Source organism: Drosophila mauritiana, chromosome 2R, assembly GCF_004382145.1.
Source record: "Drosophila mauritiana strain mau12 chromosome 2R, ASM438214v1, whole genome shotgun sequence".
Classification (NCBI taxonomy): Eukaryota; Metazoa; Arthropoda; class Insecta; order Diptera; family Drosophilidae; genus Drosophila; species Drosophila mauritiana.
The window spans coordinates 15,411,848-15,431,663 of NC_046668.1; the positions used below are offsets into that span (position 1 = coordinate 15,411,848).

Consider the following 19,816-nt stretch of genomic DNA (forward strand, 5'->3'; position numbering starts at 1 on the left):
AGTTGACTTAAAAACAAAAAGGCTTTGGCCATAATGCTTATATTTTTGTTTTATTAAAAAGTTAAGTTTTGGGATAACAATTTTATAAACTCCGATTTACACACATTGTCTTAAGGAACGCACGTACGAAACATATTTAGAAGCATTCTAAGCGATAAATAAAAACCAATACCTTAGCTAACTTGTATATACGGCAAGGTACCATGTTTGTACCAGTTTTAGGTACTGAATTCCGTACCGAACTGAAGACCTTTTCAACACTGGCAGATATGCGCTCTTTCTCGTCATTTCATTCCAATTTTCAAGCTGAAAAGAAAAGAACGTCGTGTGCGTGTTGAAGGCGCGATAAGCGAAAAAAATAAAAACATTTTTCGTAGCTTTGTGGAATACAATTAATGGCAATACGAGTGCGTTTTAAGTAAGTGCGTGGCGAAAGTGGCGAAGCAGAGAAAGAATGATGCGCAACTCGCTACGCGTGAGCTCACTGCAGCAACAAAAGCAATAAATATAAAAAGTGACTTTTACATGCATTCCGCGCACCCACACACTGGCGTTAAATTCATACATATTTAAGTGCATTTGTGCACGCTCGTCAACGGGAAAAACGTTTATTCGCGAGCTTGCAATTGCCAGGAAATATTGTACGCAAATTTGTCTAAAAATGATCTCTAACCCATCGCACGCAGACAGACGCAGCGCGCTTATAGGGGCATCGCATGTATGACGGCATATGTGTATTTATTTTCCACACTCGCCCATCGGTGGCAGTGAGTGTGAGGGAGCGACGCGCGTGTGTGAGTGCGTCGAGTGCTGAACTCTTGAACTGCAGTACATGGCTTTAATTCGATTTTAGGGATGTGCGGCTTGTTGGAGCGGGAGGCGATCGAATTAATGAGTACATGATAAACAACTGGACGCTTTCCGAGGCTCCGAATCGCTTGTTTTTCTCTAACAAGTGGCTTGCGGCAGCCATATTGTTTTGCCTTTGCGTTTGCGGCAATGATCGCACTCGCACCCCCACACACACACACACTCAGCCAGTCAGTCAGTCCAGTTTGTGTGTATACATATTTATTCAATTAAATATTTGCGTTTAATTAAAGAGGAGTGAAACTGCAAGAATTGATTTATTTAGGTAAACAAACAGTGAGATCAGTGCAAATTCGAAGAGAGAGAGGGCGTCTTTGTTTTTCTTTTCGGGTTTTCGTCACGCTAATTGAACAAGCGATTAATTGAACAATCAGCTGTTCCAATGGAAAATACGCAAATCTGGAAAGGATCGCTGGAATTTCCCTGCTTGTGTGTCCGCTCTGACCCATTAGTATAGCATTAGTATTTCAATTTTTTGGCCAAAAACTTGTTTTCCCCCAACCCCAAGTCGTCATCCATTAAATGTTTCGTGAAAACTAGTCAGCAAAAAGCACAACAATAAAACCAGCAACAACTGCTGCCTGCGAGTGACAGAGAAAGCAAGAGATTAAGAGAGAGAGTGAGAGAGAACGAGCGCGGCGAGAGAGCCATAGCCATTGGAATATGTATGGCTTGCGCGTGAGTGTGTGGGTGTGCTGTTCAGTTATCTGTGTTGGAATAAAAACAATGAAATTGCAAGGAGATTGCTGCCTGCATTTGAACCCTCTCCGAGCCGCCCCATCCCTCTTAACCCTTCACCACCCACTCAAAAAAAAAAATGCAAACAAATATTTTAAAGTACATGCATTAATGTCCGAAATGTCTTCAAACGAACTTTGTGTGCCCACAGGTTTAAGTGAAAAGTAGCAGTGCAAAATATATATACACATATCAAAACCCATTGGAATAGTGCAACCAAAAAACCATAAAACAGAACTAAAGCAACGAAAATCGGGGCAATTAAATCACTTCTGGATTCATTTCGGCCCGTTTTTACTAGCTAACTTAAAAATAGCTGCCGAAAGCATTCCGCAACCACTGCTGGTGACTGGCCCGAAACCAATGCGAACAATACTCCACGAAATCCTCCGACTTCGAGTGGCTTACGCATGCCTTTGAATTTGCATCTTCGCACCCGCACAGCAGCCAGCAAAAGCCATCGCAGGAAACCCTATGGATGACCCATCAATCAAAAAACGGTGAGTTCAACTGCTCCACTGTCTCCATGCGCTACAATTTCCCCCACTTTCCACTTTCCCACTGGTTAAATTGCTCGCATTGCGATAAGAATTTATCTTTTGTCCTCGAGAGGCTTAATAATTGTTATTTTCGCTCTTATTCGCAAGCAACAGTCGATTATACATACTAATAAATATACAAAATATACAGTATAGAGGCAGGTTTAATGCAAATTTTAAAGGCAGTGTCAACTGGTTGTGGGGATTGAATAATTTTAATGAAATCTCGAAGTTACGTGTGCGAGTAGAAGAAGATATTAGTCACGCAAAAGGGTAAAGCTCTTATATCAAATCGGTAGATTTTTTACTTATGAAAGCAGCTTTAAAATTCTTGACCTAAGTGCTTTACTATAAGTAAACATATTAGGGCTACCCTTAAGAACTAGGAACTTGTAAGATCGTTGCCTAGATAGTGTAGCGGCCTTTAAGAACCCATGAAATTATATTCGAATAATAGGTATTTTAAATGTATTAAATAGTTCTTAAGCCAGTTACAGATGATTTAACTGTGCATTAGATCACCGATCAACTTTTGCAAACAATTACTAATTCATTTGACCCGTGATTAGTCAGCAAACGTTGTTTGAAAATCGCCAATTGACGAGGTGAAACTTTGCGCCGTCTCACAGTTCTGAAACGCACTGTGTTTGCTGATTGTTTATACCAATAGTTCCCCCAAGCTTGGGGTTGTTTTTGTGCGGTTTCGACTGCCGAACTGATGACTTAATACATATATACGAGCACCAACTTAGGGAGCGGCCAGTTTTCACATTTTACCATTTATTTCTTTTATTGCCACCGAGGGAAGTTTTAGCCTAAATAGATTGGCGAAACCAGTGACTTTCTAAGCATGCTTGTGTGTGCATTTGGTGGTGGTGTCTTAACCACGAATTGTATAATATACCCATGCAAAATGATTTAAATCTATTAACAGCTCACCACCGCTGGTGTTGTCGTCTGTTTTGTGGGCCTTAACAGGTTTTATGCCAGCCCGTCAACGGGCTGCAGCAAGATTTCCTCAAAGTAAGGCAGCTAAATTTAGACAGAAAGAGAATTCACTTGGATCAAACGGAGAGACATGCTATTGACATGGGCCAATCAGTCAAAAAAGTTAATGTAAACATTTGATTTTTGGAGGTCTTGCCCGCCTGGCCGGCTGTTATGGAAATAACTCATCATAATGATGAATTCACCAGGCGGGAAATGAGCTTTTATTATATTCCGGTATATGAACGGGTCCGAAGGTGGTACACACTGTATACTGGGACATATGTACATATGTATATCCATTCCATTCACATGCAAAATGATCAAATAAACGGCAATTAAAGTGTATCTATTCTTCTGGCTGATTTAATTTTAGCTCAATTAAAAGAGACCCACCAGCGACGACAAATCGCTTTGGCTTTGGCCGTGACTTTCGTTACATGTTTGTCGCATTCACGGCGAGGTCTTGATTAGCCACTAATCTAGCTATCTGCTCTTTAAAACCCAGCATACCACATGGGAATCGTTGGCGAAGAGCAGAAGCAGTTCCGCCATGAAATTATTCAGCATTGATTACCGCTCATAGATGATTGAGCTGGCAATCCGCTGGTTCTATTCAATGTCTGAGGTCTAGTATTTTAAAGGGTATACAAACTAACTAGCTAATCAACCTTCTGGTTTAGTAAAGGAACAATAAAAATAAATTAATTGTAAGCACAGAGGCGGTAGTCACCAAATCAGTGTGTATAAAAAGGCGATAAAAGGTTTTACAAGATTAGTAAAATGGTGCTGGTGACAGCTAATCTGAGTAAATGAAGATAAAGATTTGATTGATAACGATGGATAGAAAATTAGTCACTCATAGCGAAGACTTTAAAACAATGAAAATATCCACAGCGCTATTTCATATTAAAAAAATGATTGCTTTTCTGCAGGCAGAGATCAAGATGTAGTTCATATTATGCGGGCATTGTTTTAATTACACTTGAGCTTATCTGAATTAATTTTAAATAAGAGTTCTTAATAAACTACATATATATTTTGTTCCGTCAGGTTACTAGATTTATATACTGACGAACATGAATACGATGAGGTTCAGGAGATACCAGAAGAGTCAAGCATTCAGCCCCCGGAGACATCAGCGAGCCATACCAGCACGAACGGATCCAGCCACTCAGGACCTGGAACTGCAACTGGACCAGGAGCTACATCTGCAGGCCCGTCAGCGGTTGCGCCACAGTCACCAGCAATTGTTGTGGACTCGGTTCCCGAGCTGCCAGCGCCCAAGCAGAAATCTGTAAAGAACTCGAAGAGCAAACAGAAGCAAAAGCAGTTGGCGAACAAATCGAAGATTCCGCGGTCTCCTTCGTTGGCGAGCAGCCTAAGTAGTCTGGCCAGCAGCCTTAGTGGTCACAGGGATCGGGACAAAGATCGGGACAAGGATCGGGAGAACCAGAACGCAGTGCCGCCGCAGACGCCGCCGTTGCCATCGAGCTACAAGCAGACCCAAATGAATGGTGACTCCACGGCTGCAGCTGGTGGTGGTGTTTCTGCCCCAGCCACGCCCACCGCCGCCAATAATAACAATGCGAGCCACAAAAACGGCAGCATAATGGGCGGGGGAGTGCAATTGAATCAATCGGACAACGTCAACCCCGTTCTTCAGGCGCCGGGAGAGCGCAGTAGCCTCAATCTGACCCCCCTCTCCCGGGATCTGGGTGGTGGCCACACCCAGGAGTCCACGACGCCAGCGACCACGCCGACTACGCCAAGCCTAGCATTACCAAAAAATTTTCAGTATTTAACCCTGACTGTGCGAAAAGATAGCAACGGATACGGGATGAAGGTATGTGCCTATACATTCATCTCGGAGTGTAACCCTTTTCTTTGTTATGGATATTTCAAATTTAACGTAGAGCATTAAAAACTACTCCATTCCTCAACGAGCTTAACACGTTAGAATTTACTGGCAATAAAAGTGTCATATAGCTTTTTTGTAGGCTTTAACCTTTAGCTTGGGCAACAAATGCCTGTAACTGCCGACTTTAAAATGCCATTATAATTGATTTAACATTTAAGGGTGTTCTCTTGGCTATAAACTTGTAAATTTATTGTTGTAAAAAAACACATATTTTTACATTTATCTAAATCATTTACAGGTTTCCGGAGATAATCCTGTCTTTGTGGAAAGCGTTAAACCCGGAGGCGCAGCAGAGATTGCAGGCCTGGTTGCTGGCGATATGATACTAAGGGTGAGTAGGATAAATTCTCCAAGTGCACCAAGTTGTTATATTCTTGAATACTAAATTTTAGGTGAACGGCCATGAAGTGCGACTAGAGAAGCATCCAACTGTAGTGGGTCTTATAAAAGGTATGAAAACAAAGTCCTTAAAAGAAAGCAACCAAATTTATATTGTCTAGGTGATGGTACAATAAATTTGGTCAATGGTCTAAGGAGATTTGGTTCAGGGGATTTCTAGGTAGAGGTTTCTCGAGGTGTCTTTCGGCCCTGTTTGCAGGATTTGATGGGCTCCTGGCGGGCTTCTGACTGGGGTCCCTCTCCACATCTACACTTGGCTTCACTGCTAGGTATTCTGGGGCACTTGCGTTTGTTGTCCTTCCAATTCTCCGCCTGACGTTGCTTGCACTTGGCGCACTCACACGGTGGCTTTTTGGGTAATCGTGGCTCGTAGATAAAGCTATCCCTGTTCCGGTCGCATCCTGGTGGAATCAGAGGAGCCTTCGGGCAGTTCTTGTCTTTGCAATGCGGTGGCACCAGTCCGGGAGGTCTGACCAGAGGAGTCTCGTCCAGCTGTCCCTTGGATATCGTTATTTCTTTCTTCTTGGACTGGCTCTCCTTAATGTACTTTTGAATGGTTTCGTTGAAAGCGTTGACAAAGCTTGGCACTTTCTCCAAAAACGCAGCCAGTCCAGCGGGAAAGACGCTTAGTAAGTCGAAAACCGATTTAACTAACTTGTTGTAGTAGTAGACGCCAAAGAAGGACCATTCTCCTTCCGGTGGCGGCCTAGGCGGACATATATTTAGTTTACGTCGCGCCCGATCGGCGTAGGGTTCGATGCGCTCCACGGTTTCATCGTACACATCCTGCGTCTTGTTTGGCGATTCCCACACGCCGTAGTTCTTGGTGACCATTACCACAGCGTAGACAACGCCTGCTCGCAAAATCAGGCCCACAACCATCTTACCTAGCTTCGGATAGCCGAACTCCTTGTGATGTTTCCTGTGTGACCTCGAATTTTAGACAGCCAATGCCAGGGTGTTTAGGATGGCACCTTTTTGCCACACGTTAAGTCGTCCTTAATCTTGGGTGATCGCAGTGCCCGCTTTGATTTCGTTTGATTGGAAACTTGCATTTCTCGGGGAATGTTTTCAAAGAATTGTGCATTACTGCTTTCTGAAAAGATTTCGCCATAACGTTCAGAACGATAATCTCTGCTACTGCTACTTTTGAAACTTCTCCTTGGGCAGTCAAAACCATGGGATAGTATCTTCTGGGTCTGATGCTTAAAGTCCTTAGCCCAGTCGGGCATCCGAAGGGAGAAGTAGAATCCCCGCTGGAGAGCCACACTGCAGTTATTTGCAGCCACGAAATTGAACTGGCTTTCTCCAAGGGGGGAAGGACCCATTGATAGATTCTCGGAGGCTGCAATAACCACCTGCTCCTCGGGCTTAAGTTGACTCACAGACATGCCTATTCCGTATATATAGTCCAATAGAGAGTTTAATTTTGGAACTAAATCTTTTCACTTTGGTTATAATCTTAGCTTGACCCTTGATGTGGACGAAAATGGTTAGTCAAAATTTTTAATGCATTTTTGACTTTAGATTTCAACAGAATTTTGAATATTGTTCAAAAGTTAAAGGTTATGTTTACTAAGTTTTGGAAAAATTCGGAACCATCAATTGCAGAGAAGTAAATGGTTCAGTTGAATTCTGTTGCAATTCATTTTATAGATGCTGACTTAAATATAAAGCTCATTTATCTCCTCTGAAAAACTGACAGATCCTAGCGCCCACCGTTTCGAAGGTTTCGCTCCAGTAGGACGGAATCCCTTTTAAGACCCCCCATGTGTTAGAAAGTGCCTCGCCAACTGTTTTGCTTAGGGGCTTTGGTGGGGGCTCGCAGAAGGTGCCTTTGGGGCAAAACTTTTTCTCCAAATCCTCTTTTTTCTTCTGGAGTTCCTTGGATATGGTGGCACCAATATCTGTACCCTCCTCTGACTTGTCGTTTGAATTTTTTGTCTCCAAAGGTTCTTCTCCTTCTTTACCGAGTGTACTGTTTCTGGCTTCGAATGGTTCCTCCCAAACTCCTAGTGCTTTGACTAAGTAAATGGTACTAGAAAATAGCACAAGCTTAATGAGCCTGTTCAAAATCATTTTGAATTTGAAAAAGGAAATATTTTGAATAGATTATTGGAAAATTTGTGGAAAAATCCAAATAAATATTAATGGTTGACAAACTAATCAAAACTTCTTATCATTTATCAATTAAACTTTTAAGCCTCGACAACTGTTGAGCTGGCGGTGAAGCGAAGTCAGAAGCTAACGCGACCCTCGTCGGTATCAGTGGTAACGCCCTCGACACCCATTCTCTCTGGACGAGATCGTACCGCTTCTATAACTGGGCCACAGCCGGTGGACGTAAGTATCTGAAATGGTAGCCTTAGAATATCCAAATTTCATTCGTTCTTAATTGCAGAGTATTAAGCGAAGGGAGATGGAGACTTACAAGATCCAGACCTTGCAGAAAATGCTGGAGCAGGAGAAACTAAATCTGGAGCGATTGAAAAGCGATCAAAATAATCCGAGCTACAAGCTATCTGAGGCGAATATCCGTAAGCTGCGCGAGCAACTGCATCAAGTGGGAGCCGAGGTGAGTGAGGGAATATTTCTGTTGGGTGTATCTATTTGTACTTTAGGAAATCTAGGAGGTCAGCGAAATCTCTATAAGCCCAGGAATCCTGTCCCTTCCGAAACATTATATTAATGCCGCAAGCAGATGCCAAGCAGCTCTGTTAACCCAGCTAATAATACAATCTAACAATGCTCTTTCGCTGTTCGTAACCGTTTTGAGTTTGAGTGGAACGCTAAATGAAACGAGAGTTCCAAAGGGATTCAGTTGAAACCGATTGATGCTACATGATCTCTATCTTTCTCTTCCATTTCGCGGCATTCTAACGCACTCCCATGATGAAACCCTAACACAGGATGCACCGACTGTTAAACTTCAGGCGGCCGCTGGCAATAAGAACACAGCATTACTAACGCCCAACCAAATCCAACACTTGTCCGCGTCCGCCACTCACAGCAATCAGCAATTCCATCATCTTCACCACCACCACAATCTCCACAACAACAATTATCCGCCACAGCAACAGCCAGCTAGCACCTCACCCGCATTCCTGTCCCTCCTGCCGCGTTCCCTTTCGTCCTTGTCGCTGGGCACGCGCAAAAATAAGACCGAAAAGGACCTAACGACTTCATCTCCCTTTGGCTTAACGACGGATTTCCTGCAGCAGCAACGCATGAGCCACCAAGCGGAGTCAATGTCTCAGTCGATGCATCAGCACACCAGCACTCCGACCTCGCAGCAGTTCTTCCATCCGCATCAGCAACAACATCGCTTTAAGGAAACTGGACCGTCGTCGAAAGGCAAAAACAAGTTCCTGATTTCGAGGAGTTTGATCGAGGAGGATGTGCCGCCCCCACTGCCGCAGAGGAATCCGCCCAGGCAGTTGAATTTGGACCTGAAGAACGGAAACGCGTCGCCGGGCGGGTCACATCTGGTGGCTCCCGTTTCCGATCTGGATCGCGCCACAAGTCCCCAGTTAAATAGATCCCAACAACAGCAACTGCCTAGCAGCACTGACAACAGTCCGAGCAATGCCAAGTCCAAGCGGTCCAAGATCAAAACGAAGGCCTTATCGGATCCTAAGATGTCCACCCAGATGTTCCTGCAAATGGAATCGGCGAGTGCAGCTGGAGCAGCCGGAGGATCCATTGAGGTAGATGGGGGTCCACCACCGCTACCGCCTCGCTTGCCTGGCATGATGACAGAGGATATGAGCCGCGGCAGCTGTCAGAATCTCGCTCAACCCAATTCCGTTGGCACTGCATTCAACTATCCTCTGGTGTCCACAACAACAGCGGTGCAGAACGATAATCTGAACATTGCCTTTCCTTTGTCCCAACGACCCAACATTGTCCAGCAGCTGCAGCAATATCAACAGCAGCAGCAGCAAATGAGCGGTGGCCAGGCCACAGGCGTAAGTAGCCAACGAATCACTCGATCTCCTTATCTCTCTGCCAAGAAAAGCACTGCCAAAATTCTAACCTTCTAATTCTTTATTTCTTACACCCTTTTCATTCTCTAACATTTCTCTGTTTCATGCTTCTAATTAATTAATTGACGCCATCATAAGTTGCGAATGTTAATAATATTACTTTTAATTAGCTTTCCGCTAGCTCAACTAACAGCAAACGAAAACACTTTTGATTACTCACTAAAAATGAATAACACGCAGGAAATTCTTATTTTTGGGTATATTATTTGCATCGGAGATGTAGATTTTGAAAAGCTATTTACAGGTTAAATTACTTCTTATTTCATGTGTAATTTGGGCCAAAAATTGTTTATCCTGATAGTTTAATTTCTATACGCCTCTACCTTCACAGGCTCTGGGACAGACTCCGAATTTGGGAAAAAACAAACATCGACGCGTTGGTTCTTCACCTGACAATATACATCCACGTCACCCGGGTAAGATAAAATTGGTTTTACCTTTTTGTAATGTAATGTAAACCTAAATATGAAATCATTAACAGATCGGTTAACAAAAACTACTTCGGGCTCGTGGGAGATTGTCGAAAAGGATGGCGAATCCTCCCCGCCCGGAACACCACCACCACCATATCTATCCAGCTCCCACATGACCGTGCTGGAAGATCCGAATGAGAATAGTCGTGGAGCAGCAGCAGCCGGATCTGGAGTCTTTATCGAGTCGCATCAGTTTACGCCGATGGCGGGAGCCTCTTCTCCGATCCCGATATCCTTACATTCCGGCCACATGCATGCGGCCCAGTCGAACGATACGCAGAAGGAGATCATCTCGATGGAGGACGAAAACTCGGACTTGGATGAGCCCTTCATTGACGAGAACGGACCCTTCAACAATCTAACTCGTTTGTTGGAGGCCGAGAACGTCACTTTCCTAGCCATCTTCCTAAACTACGTGATCTCAAACTCGGATCCCGCGCCACTTCTGTTTTACCTGATTACTGAGTTGTACAAGGAGGGCACCTCCAAGGACATGCGGAAATGGGCCTACGAAATCCACTCCACATTCCTCGTGCCGCGGGCTCCATTGTCATGGTATCGCCAAGATGAATCGCTGGCCCGCGAGGTGGATAATGTCCTGCAGTTGGAGTATGACAAAGTGGAGATCCTACGGACAGTTTTTCTACGTAGTCGAAAGCGGGCCAAGGACCTGATCAGTGAGCAGCTACGTGAGTTTCAGCAGAAGCGCACCGCCGGCCTGGGAACCATTTACGGACCCACGGACGACAAGCTGGCCGAGGCGAAAACGGATAAGCTAAAGGAGCAAATCATCGACAAATATTTAATGCCCAATCTTCATGCGCTGATGTGAGTATGCAAATATATTTAGCTTTTGTATGTATTTAAACATTTACCTTTCCAGTGAGGATGAGAACGGTTTACCGCCGGAGGATGTACGGAAGGTGGCGTTGTGTTCTGCTCTTTCCACCGTCATCTACCGTATTTTCAACACTCGTCCGCCTCCAAGCAGCATCGTTGAGCGGGTCCACCACTTTGTGAGCAGAGACAAGAGTTTCAAGTCGCGTATTATGGGCAAAAATCGCAAGGTAAGACATTTGGAATGCTGTATTTATTCTAAATTATTTTTGAAATAAATATCGATCACCCTGCAGATGAATGTTCGTGGTCATCCATTGGTATTGCGTCAATACTATGAAGTGACGCACTGCAATCATTGTCAGACGATTATCTGGGGCGTGAGCCCGCAAGGTTATCATTGTACAGGTGAGCATCTCTCTTAAATTTGCTTTTGAATTGAGTATATTTTCGACTTCCGTGCTGCAGACTGTAAATTGAACATACACCGTCAGTGCTCGAAAGTAGTGGACGAGAGTTGTCCCGGTCCCTTGCCCCAGGCAAAACGTCTCGCCCACAACGACAAGATCAGTAAATTCATGGGCAAAATTCGACCGCGTACCAGCGACGTCATTGGAAGTATGTAGGAGAATTTTACACTGAATCGGAATTTAATGAGTTATATTCTTCTTCTAGATGAAAAGCGAAGTCGGCAAGATGAGGAATTGGATGTTGAGTTGACTCCAGGTGCGTTAATTAAACCCAAAATCAAACAATGAATTACTAATACAATTCTGATATTTGTTCTTTTCAGACCGTGGTCAGACGTCGATTGTGCGTCAACCCTCTGATCGGCGACCGGATGCGAACATATCGATAAGGTCGAATGGGAATACCTCCTGCAACACTTCGGCGCTGAACACCACCGACCTGCAAAGTTCTTTTCACGGCAGCTGTGCCAACGACAGTATTAACCCCGGCGGTGGAGCCGGATGCAACATGGATTTATCCACGAGTGTGGCGTCGACGACACCGTCAACTAGTGGATCCGTGGCAGCCGGTCTGAGTGCGTTTGCCGAACTGAACGCCCTGGATACAGTGGATAAAGAAGCGCGGAGGGAGCGGTAAGAATATTTAATGTTTCATTATTTTCCGTTTAATGAAATACCTTATCATCTGCAGTTACAGTCAGCATCCGAAGCACAAAAGTGCGCCAGTCTCCGTGAATCGGTCGGAATCCTACAAGGAGCGCTTGTCCAACAAGAGGAACCGCAACAGTCGCCGCAAGACCTCTGATCCAAGCTTGTCGTCGCGTCCCAAGTAAGTTTAAGCAATCGATTTCGCTGCCATCTAGGATGAGAATGGGAAGTCCTGACCTACTGTCTTTATTTCTTGTCCTCCTTCGCCGTCTCAGCTTACCAAATAAATTCTCTCATTCCATTGTCATTGGCTGAGCCACTCCCTAGATCCTCTCAACTAAAGCATTTTCCTACGCCTTTCTGTGGCCGCCAAGTAACCGGATATTAATTTTACTAATTAATGTGAATTGCGACGCACTGCAATCAATATATGCTGTCTGCTTTCCGTTGTCGCGTCTCTGTGGCGCAAACTTTCCACAGACTTTCCACTGCACGTTTATTCTAAAAGATTCGCTTTAGTTTGAGTTTTTAATTAAACTATATTCAAGTTGGCAAGGATATGATTAACAGACAATGCATTAATACGTTTTCATGGAATTGCCCCCGCTGGGCAGTCGACCAGGGTATCCAGCCTTCGACTTATCATTACCACAGACATCGTCTAATGTTTACGGTGACCATTACCGCATACGTATACGTTTAGCAGGCACTGTGGATATGATAGTTGATTAGACGCCGGCATTGACATCGATTATATTGTCCGCCCCGCTTTTTGCAGCGCAATGTAGGTTACGCCAGTCCGCTCCCGACCATGTTAGCCAATGCCAGCTTGCGTCCTGGCTTCCAGCTATCCTCGTTTCTTTGCTTCCTGTTGACAAACTGTTTGAGCAACTGCTCCCGACATATTTTTCTACCAACACCTGCCAGAACTGCTGCCCTTTCAGTGGCATTTCTCGCGTTGGAATTGACTCATCGGTCCGACACGGAACGCAATTGAAAATCAAAATAGTGGCAATGGAAAGAAACATTCGGTTTAATCGCAGTAAAAGCTTCAAGACGACCCTAAACTTTAATAGCTTCAAGTAAATCAATATTTTATTTGAATTTTGATGTGTGATCCCCAATTCTATTAGTACATCACAGAACACTCGAAATAAAGTCACTAATGTAAACGGAATTATTCTTTGGTGTAAATCTAAAAATAGAGCTTTCGGATGTTAAACTTATAATTCTGGGGAAATGTGTGCACATATTCAAATCGATCGAAATTGAACTCATTCGAAATGATCAAAATATACAACTGCTAATTTTATTGACAAGAAGCCCTAAAGCATTTTTTGAATTTATTTGTTTTTTTTTTTTAAGTTTACATAATCGCATTTGCGCTAGGCTTGTATATCTTTTTCTTTTTCTGAGCACATTTGTTTGATACCTTAACGAACACATTCAATATTGTTTACTTTTCTTATCTTTCAACGCAGTGATGAGCAACTGGACTTGGGTCTTTCGAATGCCAACTATGTGGCCAGTTCGAATTCTAGTCTCTCTTCAGCTGGCGGCAGCGAGAGTCCCAGCACGTCAATGGAGCACTTTGCTGCAACCGGAGCAGCGGGTGGCGTCCAGGTGCCGCCAATGGGATTGAACCAGAACCAGCATCCCCATCTGCTCATCCAGCAGCACGCCCAGCAGTACTGCCAGCAGGATTCCTTTCAGGCAGGTTTGGCTGGGGCCGCTGGGAGCAGTGCAGCTAGCAACTCTAGTTTCTGGAATGCTGGCCACCCATTGCCTGTAGCTCGTTGGACGCTGGAGAGCGAGGATGAAGACGATGTGAACGAGGCGGACTGGAGTTCCATGGTGGCCGCAGAGGTGTTGGCAGCTTTAACGGACGCTGAGAAGAAGCGTCAGGAGATTATAAATGGTAAATTAATCCTTACATCTCTATTTAACAAAACAACACTTTATTGCTTCCTGCTTAATTATTTCTAGAAATCTATCAAACTGAACGCAACCATGTGCGCACCCTAAAGCTGCTGGATCGATTATTCTTCCTGCCACTCTATGAGAGTGGATTGCTGTCCCAGGATCATTTGCTGTTGTTGTTCCCACCCGCCTTGCTGTCGCTCCGTGAGATTCATGGCGCGTTCGAGCAGAGTCTTAAGCAACGACGCATCGAGCATAACCACGTGGTGAACACCATAGGGGATCTGCTCGCTGACATGTTCGATGGTCAGTCTGGAGTTGTTCTCTGCGAGTTTGCGGCTCAGTTCTGTGCCCGCCAGCAAATCGCCTTGGAGGCACTCAAGGAGAAGCGCAACAAGGACGAGGTGCTGCAAAAGCTATTGAAAAAGTCGGAGTCACACAAGGCATGTCGCCGCCTCGAGCTGAAGGACTTGCTGCCCACCGTGCTGCAGCGCCTCACTAAGTATCCGCTTCTGTTTGAGAACCTCTACAAGGTGACCGTGCGCTTGTTGCCAGAAAACACCACCGAGGCGGAAGCCATTCAACGAGCAGTGGAATCCTCTAAAAGGATTCTTGTCGAGGTCAACCAGGCAGTAAAGACAGCGGAGGATGCTCACAAGTATGTGTCTATAAAAAGGGTGCTGATTATTTATATTAAATAAACTTTTTATTTATTTTAATAGGCTGCAAAACATTCAGCGTAAGTTAGACAGATCCTCCTATGACAAGGAAGAGTTTAAGAAATTGGACCTGACCCAACATCACCTCATCCATGACGGCAATCTGACGATCAAGAAGAATCCTAGCGTGCAGCTACATGGACTTCTGTTTGAAAACATGATTGTTTTGCTGACCAAGCAGGCAAGTTAACAGTCATAGTAACTTCTCAAAGACGTTATTAATTAACCATTTACAATTATTTCCTTAGGATGATAAATATTATCTTAAGAACTTGCACACACCGCTATCGATCACCAATAAGCCAGTCAGTCCCATTATGAGCATCGATGCGGACACTTTGATCCGGCAGGAGGCGGCTGACAAAAATTCCTTTTTCCTCATCAAGATGAAGACATCACAAATGTTGGAGCTACGCGCGCCTAGTAGCTCGGAGTGCAAGACGTGAGTAATCCCTGCATTCCATCAGTCATTCATTTCTTAATTCTTCAATGCTTTCCCGCAGATGGTTTAAACACTTCTCGGATGTGGCTGCTCGTCAGTCTAAGAATCGTTCAAAGAACGCATCAAGCAACCATGACACGAGTATTAGTGATCCAGCTCTCGCCGCTATACCGCATTCCAACACCAAAGAGTCGTTGGAGTTGAGCACCGATACAGTACAGCCATTGGCTGCGACAGCCACATTGACTACCACACCTTTAGCCCCAATGTTGCCTATAGCCACGGTTACACCGGCTCCAGCGACTAATAATAGTAACGTTAGCTCTCTTACTGGAGTTCAGTTGCGAAACCCTCAACGGGATGCGACAGCAAGTGAATCTGATGCGGATTATGTAAACACACCAAAGCCGCGTTCGAGCCAAAATGAAATTAATCGCACTATGTCCATAAGGAGCACTGGGGAACCCATTCAGAAGTATTCGGCGAATGGGACGGAAGCAAACGACGTTACTTTACGACACTCTCAGTCGACTAGAGAATCGGTTAGACCAGGATCTACTGGGGAGGAGCGAAACTCCACCTATGGCATGGTTGGAGGTAACTCCAAACGCGACAGCGCCAGCATTGTCTGCTCGAACAACTCGAACAACACGCGCACCCTGCTGATGCAAAGCCCCTTGGTGGACCCCACGGCCATTCAGGTCAGCATTAGTCCAGCTCACACAGCGGAACCTGTGTTGACACCGGGAGAGAAGCTACGCCGTTTGGACGCCTCCATTAGGAATGATTTGCTGGAGAAGCAGAAAATCATTTGTGATATCTTCCGTTTGCCAGTGGAACACTACGACCAGATTGTGGACATTGCCATGATGCCAGAGGCGCCGAAAGACAGTGCAGATATTGCTTTAGCTGCTTACGATCAGATTCAAACCCTGACCAAGATGCTGAACGAGTACATGCACGTGACGCCTGAGCAAGAGGTATCAGCGGTGTCCACGGTGGTTTGTGGTCACTGTCACGAGAAGGAAAAGCATCGTAAGAAGGTGGCACCATCCACATCGTTTTCCTCATCACCACCACCGCTGCCGCCGCCCAATAGGCAGCATGCCCAGGCTCAGGCCCAGATACCGCCATCGCGGCTGATGCCCAAACTACAAACCCTTGATCTTGACGAAGTTGCCATACACGAAGACGATGACGGATACTGTGAGATCGACGAACTGCGCTTGCCGGCGATTCCGTCCAAACCACATGAGCGACCCACAACGCCACTGGCTCCGTTCAAAACTGAGCCGAAAACTTCACAATCTGTTGTTATAGATGCCTCGAAACGTCAATCCACTGATGCCGTTCCGGATGGATTACTGGAACAGGAATCACTCGAAGGCGATACGACGGAGACCAAGGTTGAAGATAATGAAGTGAAAACTGTGCCGTCAGATAAGCTAAGTGAATCATGTAATGAGGAGATGCAATGTGTGGAGGCGGATATCACAAAGGAAGTGGCAGATCCAACGACCTCTAAGAATGAAGCAGCGACAACAGCATCGGTGGATGAATTACCAAGCCAGAGCCGGGAGATTAAATCGGCTGAAAACACAAGCAAATCTGTAGTTGACAAAAAGGAAGACAACGAGGAAACCGTAAGTGTACATAATATTTTCAATGTGTGACAAGTTATCTATTAATTAATGCCCTCCTACAGATCGAAGAAGGCGCGGTAACCACGGTCGATAGCTCCACTCAAACATCACCAACTGAAGCTCTTAAAGAGACGGATAAGTTAAGTGGAGGATCGAACAGCACCTGTGGGCCGAATCGCATTCAGCACGCCAGTGTGCTGGAGCCGAGTGTGCCCTGCCATGCACTCAGCAGCATTGTAACAGTACTGAATGAGCAGATTTCCATGCTTTTGGTAGGTTCTAACTTATTTAAGCCGAGATAAGCACTATAACTTCTATTTACTGAATAACAGCCAAAAATTAACGAACGCGATATGGAAAGGGAGAGATTGCGTAAAGAGAATCAACACCTTCGCGAGCTTTTGAGTGCGCTGCATGATCGACAGCGAGTTGATGAAGTAAAGGTAATGACTCAAAATAAATAAAGTAAAATATCAGAAATGTTGATGCTGTGCCCTTCCGCAGGAAACTCCGTTTGATCTAAAGAAGCTGATGCATGCTGAGGATGTAGAGTTTGACGATGATATTGACGCCATTTCCAACAGTTCGCTGACGCCAACGCCTACGCCGATTCCCACGGCATCACCAAGCGCCAGCGGCCAGGTACAGACAGCGGAAGCCATGAGGATTACTAGCACTGAGGATGAGGAATAGGAAACTTGTTTAATTTTTTTTTGTATAAAATACATATTTGTTCTTGTTTTTCCCGCACGCATTTGACCAATTGAATTGGCGGCGTCTATGTTTTACGAGTAGCCTTTCTTAGAGCATGCCTTTTACTACTGTTAATGTAGCTTCATTTGTTTTCTTAAAATATTATGTATTCCACAAGAGCCGATAACACTTTAAATTAAGTCTAACATTGTCCCCTCGTAAAACTAATTAAATACATATATATATGCATATTATCGACTTAAAAAATATCAGATAAACACACAATGTTTGATACATTTATAAAGAACAATAAACAACATAGTTATTGAGAAGAATAACGCAAAAATGTTCATATACATATTTTTCCCGTAAAGGGAAAATAAAGTGAAAAGTAGACACCTTAGTGCGGCATCACCTCCTCCAAACGAGTGATTCTATAAATAAGTCATCATCTCGTTCGAGCTGTGCACGCAATTAGCAAAAGTACTTAGCAATACGACAGGGTTCCTGAAAATGAGGGATATTCCTCAGCCAGCAGCACTGCAGAGTATATTTATAATTGCTCAGTGCGTTTTAGGTGAGTAGACGAACCACAAGCCACGACGCCAATGGCAGAATCACTAAATTACTTTTCTCGCCAGGCAACAGACGTAATCGATGCAAGAATTTGGCGAAAATATTCAGCAGGCTCACGATGAGAAGTTGGGCAGGTAAGTTCAAATAGCTTTCTAAAACAATAGTTAACTGTTTTTTCTGTGCAGGCATCTGGTGGCTAGTATAGGCATTGAACCGGGAGATACCATATTGGAGGAGCGACCTTTGCTGGTAGCTCCGCACTGGGAATGCCATCAGCTGAAGTGCGCGCAGTGTCTTCAGGAATCGTATGTGATATGCCGAAGGTGTCAGGTATTTCCCCTTTGCATGGACTGCAACCAGCATGATGAATTCGAGTGTGAGTTTTTCACCAGCGGAGCAGGAAAAGCCCTCTGCAAGGATATTCTTGTAAAGAACTTTGGCATATGTGGACTCCTTAAGCTCCTTCTTTTGCTGGAGAATCCTAGTACGAAAGCCGATTGCCAAATGCTCATCGATGTTCCTATAAATCTGAGTGATTACCGCGACGGAGAAGGAATGTGGCAAGAGCACGAGGAGCTAGTGGTGCGTCCACTAATGGAGAGTGGCCTAGCGGATGTTCTACCCACTCAGGGACTAACTTCGGATGCACTTCACGCCCATTGCATACGTATCGACAGTAATTCCTTCGAGGTGACCGCAAAGGATGGTGATACCTTGAAGGGAGTTTTTGTTTGGGGTGCTACTTTACCGCACCACTGCGTTCCGAACACGGTGGTGGCCTTGGATGAACAGTTCAACATGAAGCTATATGCGGCAGTTCCCCTGCAGCCTGGCGACATTATCTACAACTCGTACACCAATCCTCTGATGGGCACCAGTCAGAGACAACACCAACTGCGTCTAAGTAGGAGACTGGAGTGTACCTGCTCGCGTTGTCTGGATCCCACCGAGATGGGCACCCACATGAGCAGCCTGAAGTGCAAGGAGTGCGGCGGATTTTCAGTTTGCGAGATTGATTCAAATGGAAAACTTGGAGACTGGCGCTGCCCGGATTGTAGAGCCCTGCTAACAGCGGCCGAGGTCCACGAACTACAGGCCGAAGTGGGATCGGCCTTAGTAGACGCCATGGGTGACCTACAGGTCTACGAAGCTCTGCTGACCCAGTACGGGCCACTGCTCCATCCCAATCATTTCATGCTGCTGGACATCAAGCAGAACATTGCTAGTATTTTGCGAGCGGCTGCCTTAATGAACTCGATGGACCAGCCCTGCAAGAAACTTCTCGCCCGCCGGGTGGAACTCTGCTCCGACTTACTGCCCGTCTGTCGGGCTGTGGTTCCAGGCATCTCCAAGCTGTATGCCATTGGTCTGTTCGAGTACTTGCTAGCCTTGGTGGAGCTGGTAGAATTGCAATTTGCCGAAAGTGATCTGAGCAAAAAGGAATATGTGGTGAGTAAAGTGAATACACTTTTAAAATTGAAATTATTAAATAAATGTATTTTACAGGCTCATTTGAGGACCGCGAGTCTGGTGGCCACAGAAGCAATGGACCTACTTCGCTTTGAGCCGGAAAACTCGGCAGAAGGCTATCTTGCGGACCGGATCTCGATGGAGCTGGAGCGGATTGAGTCCGATTTAAAGAAATACGGCAGATAATATCCCTTCTTTAGGTATATATCTTATATCCGCTTATAGCCCAGCTATGGCAATTTTAAATTTAAAACAAATTTGATTAGTCGAAGGGAAGCGAACACAATGCGCTCCCTTCAGTTGTTGCCACTTTTACATTGTGTACCGGCGACATGGTTCAACGTTTGGCTGGGTGGGGGAATCATTGACCAAGAAATAAATAAAGAATTGTCGTTCAATTAAAAATAAGTTGCCAGCATGGCGCT

At 45.0% G+C, this 19,816-nt stretch overlaps 5 protein-coding genes across 7 annotated transcripts; 2 read left to right on the forward strand and 3 right to left on the reverse strand.

The window, feature by feature from the left end:
- Window positions 1-294: 294 nt before the first annotated feature.
- LOC117138143 lies at window positions 295-17,683 on the forward strand. 3 transcript variants are annotated; one of them, XM_033300019.1, is made up of 24 exons: window positions 295-418; window positions 1,760-2,108; window positions 4,188-4,980; window positions 5,294-5,386; window positions 5,448-5,505; window positions 7,658-7,797; window positions 7,856-8,029; window positions 8,364-9,422; window positions 9,832-9,916; window positions 9,982-10,801; window positions 10,857-11,040; window positions 11,107-11,218; window positions 11,279-11,428; window positions 11,486-11,536; window positions 11,604-11,913; window positions 11,972-12,109; window positions 13,410-13,846; window positions 13,915-14,506; window positions 14,571-14,748; window positions 14,816-15,009; window positions 15,071-16,652; window positions 16,715-16,924; window positions 16,985-17,095; window positions 17,157-17,683. In XM_033300019.1, exons 2-24 carry the CDS (start codon window positions 2,083-2,085, stop codon window positions 17,343-17,345), a joined length of 7,686 nt encoding a protein of 2,561 aa, XP_033155910.1. In that variant the 5' UTR covers window positions 295-418; window positions 1,760-2,082; the 3' UTR covers window positions 17,346-17,683. The 3 variants fall into 3 exon arrangements, with proteins under 3 accessions (XP_033155910.1, XP_033155911.1, XP_033155912.1); XM_033300020.1 differs by having other exon boundaries at window positions 295-407; XM_033300021.1 differs by lacking the exon at window positions 8,364-9,422.
- LOC117138146 lies at window positions 5,523-6,359 on the reverse strand. Its single transcript, XM_033300024.1, has one exon. It carries the CDS (start codon window positions 6,334-6,336, stop codon window positions 5,611-5,613), a length of 726 nt encoding a protein of 241 aa, XP_033155915.1. The 5' UTR covers window positions 6,337-6,359; the 3' UTR covers window positions 5,523-5,610.
- On the reverse strand, window positions 6,404-7,086 carry LOC117138147. Its single transcript, XM_033300025.1, has one exon. It carries the CDS (start codon window positions 6,843-6,845, stop codon window positions 6,417-6,419), a length of 429 nt encoding a protein of 142 aa, XP_033155916.1. The 5' UTR covers window positions 6,846-7,086; the 3' UTR covers window positions 6,404-6,416.
- Window positions 7,108-7,572, reverse strand: LOC117138149. Its single transcript, XM_033300026.1, has one exon. The coding sequence runs from the start codon at window positions 7,531-7,533 to the stop codon at window positions 7,132-7,134; it is 402 nt and encodes a 133-aa protein (XP_033155917.1). The 5' UTR covers window positions 7,534-7,572; the 3' UTR covers window positions 7,108-7,131.
- Window positions 17,684-17,716: 33 nt separating the features above from the next.
- Window positions 17,717-19,799, forward strand: LOC117138145 (SET domain-containing protein SmydA-8). Its single transcript, XM_033300023.1, has 4 exons — window positions 17,717-17,922; window positions 17,987-18,055; window positions 18,107-19,370; window positions 19,428-19,799. The coding sequence occupies exons 2-4, from the start codon at window positions 18,003-18,005 to the stop codon at window positions 19,575-19,577; spliced, it is 1,467 nt and encodes a 488-aa protein (XP_033155914.1). The 5' UTR covers window positions 17,717-17,922; window positions 17,987-18,002; the 3' UTR covers window positions 19,578-19,799.
- The last annotated feature ends 17 nt before the right edge of the window (window positions 19,800-19,816 follow it).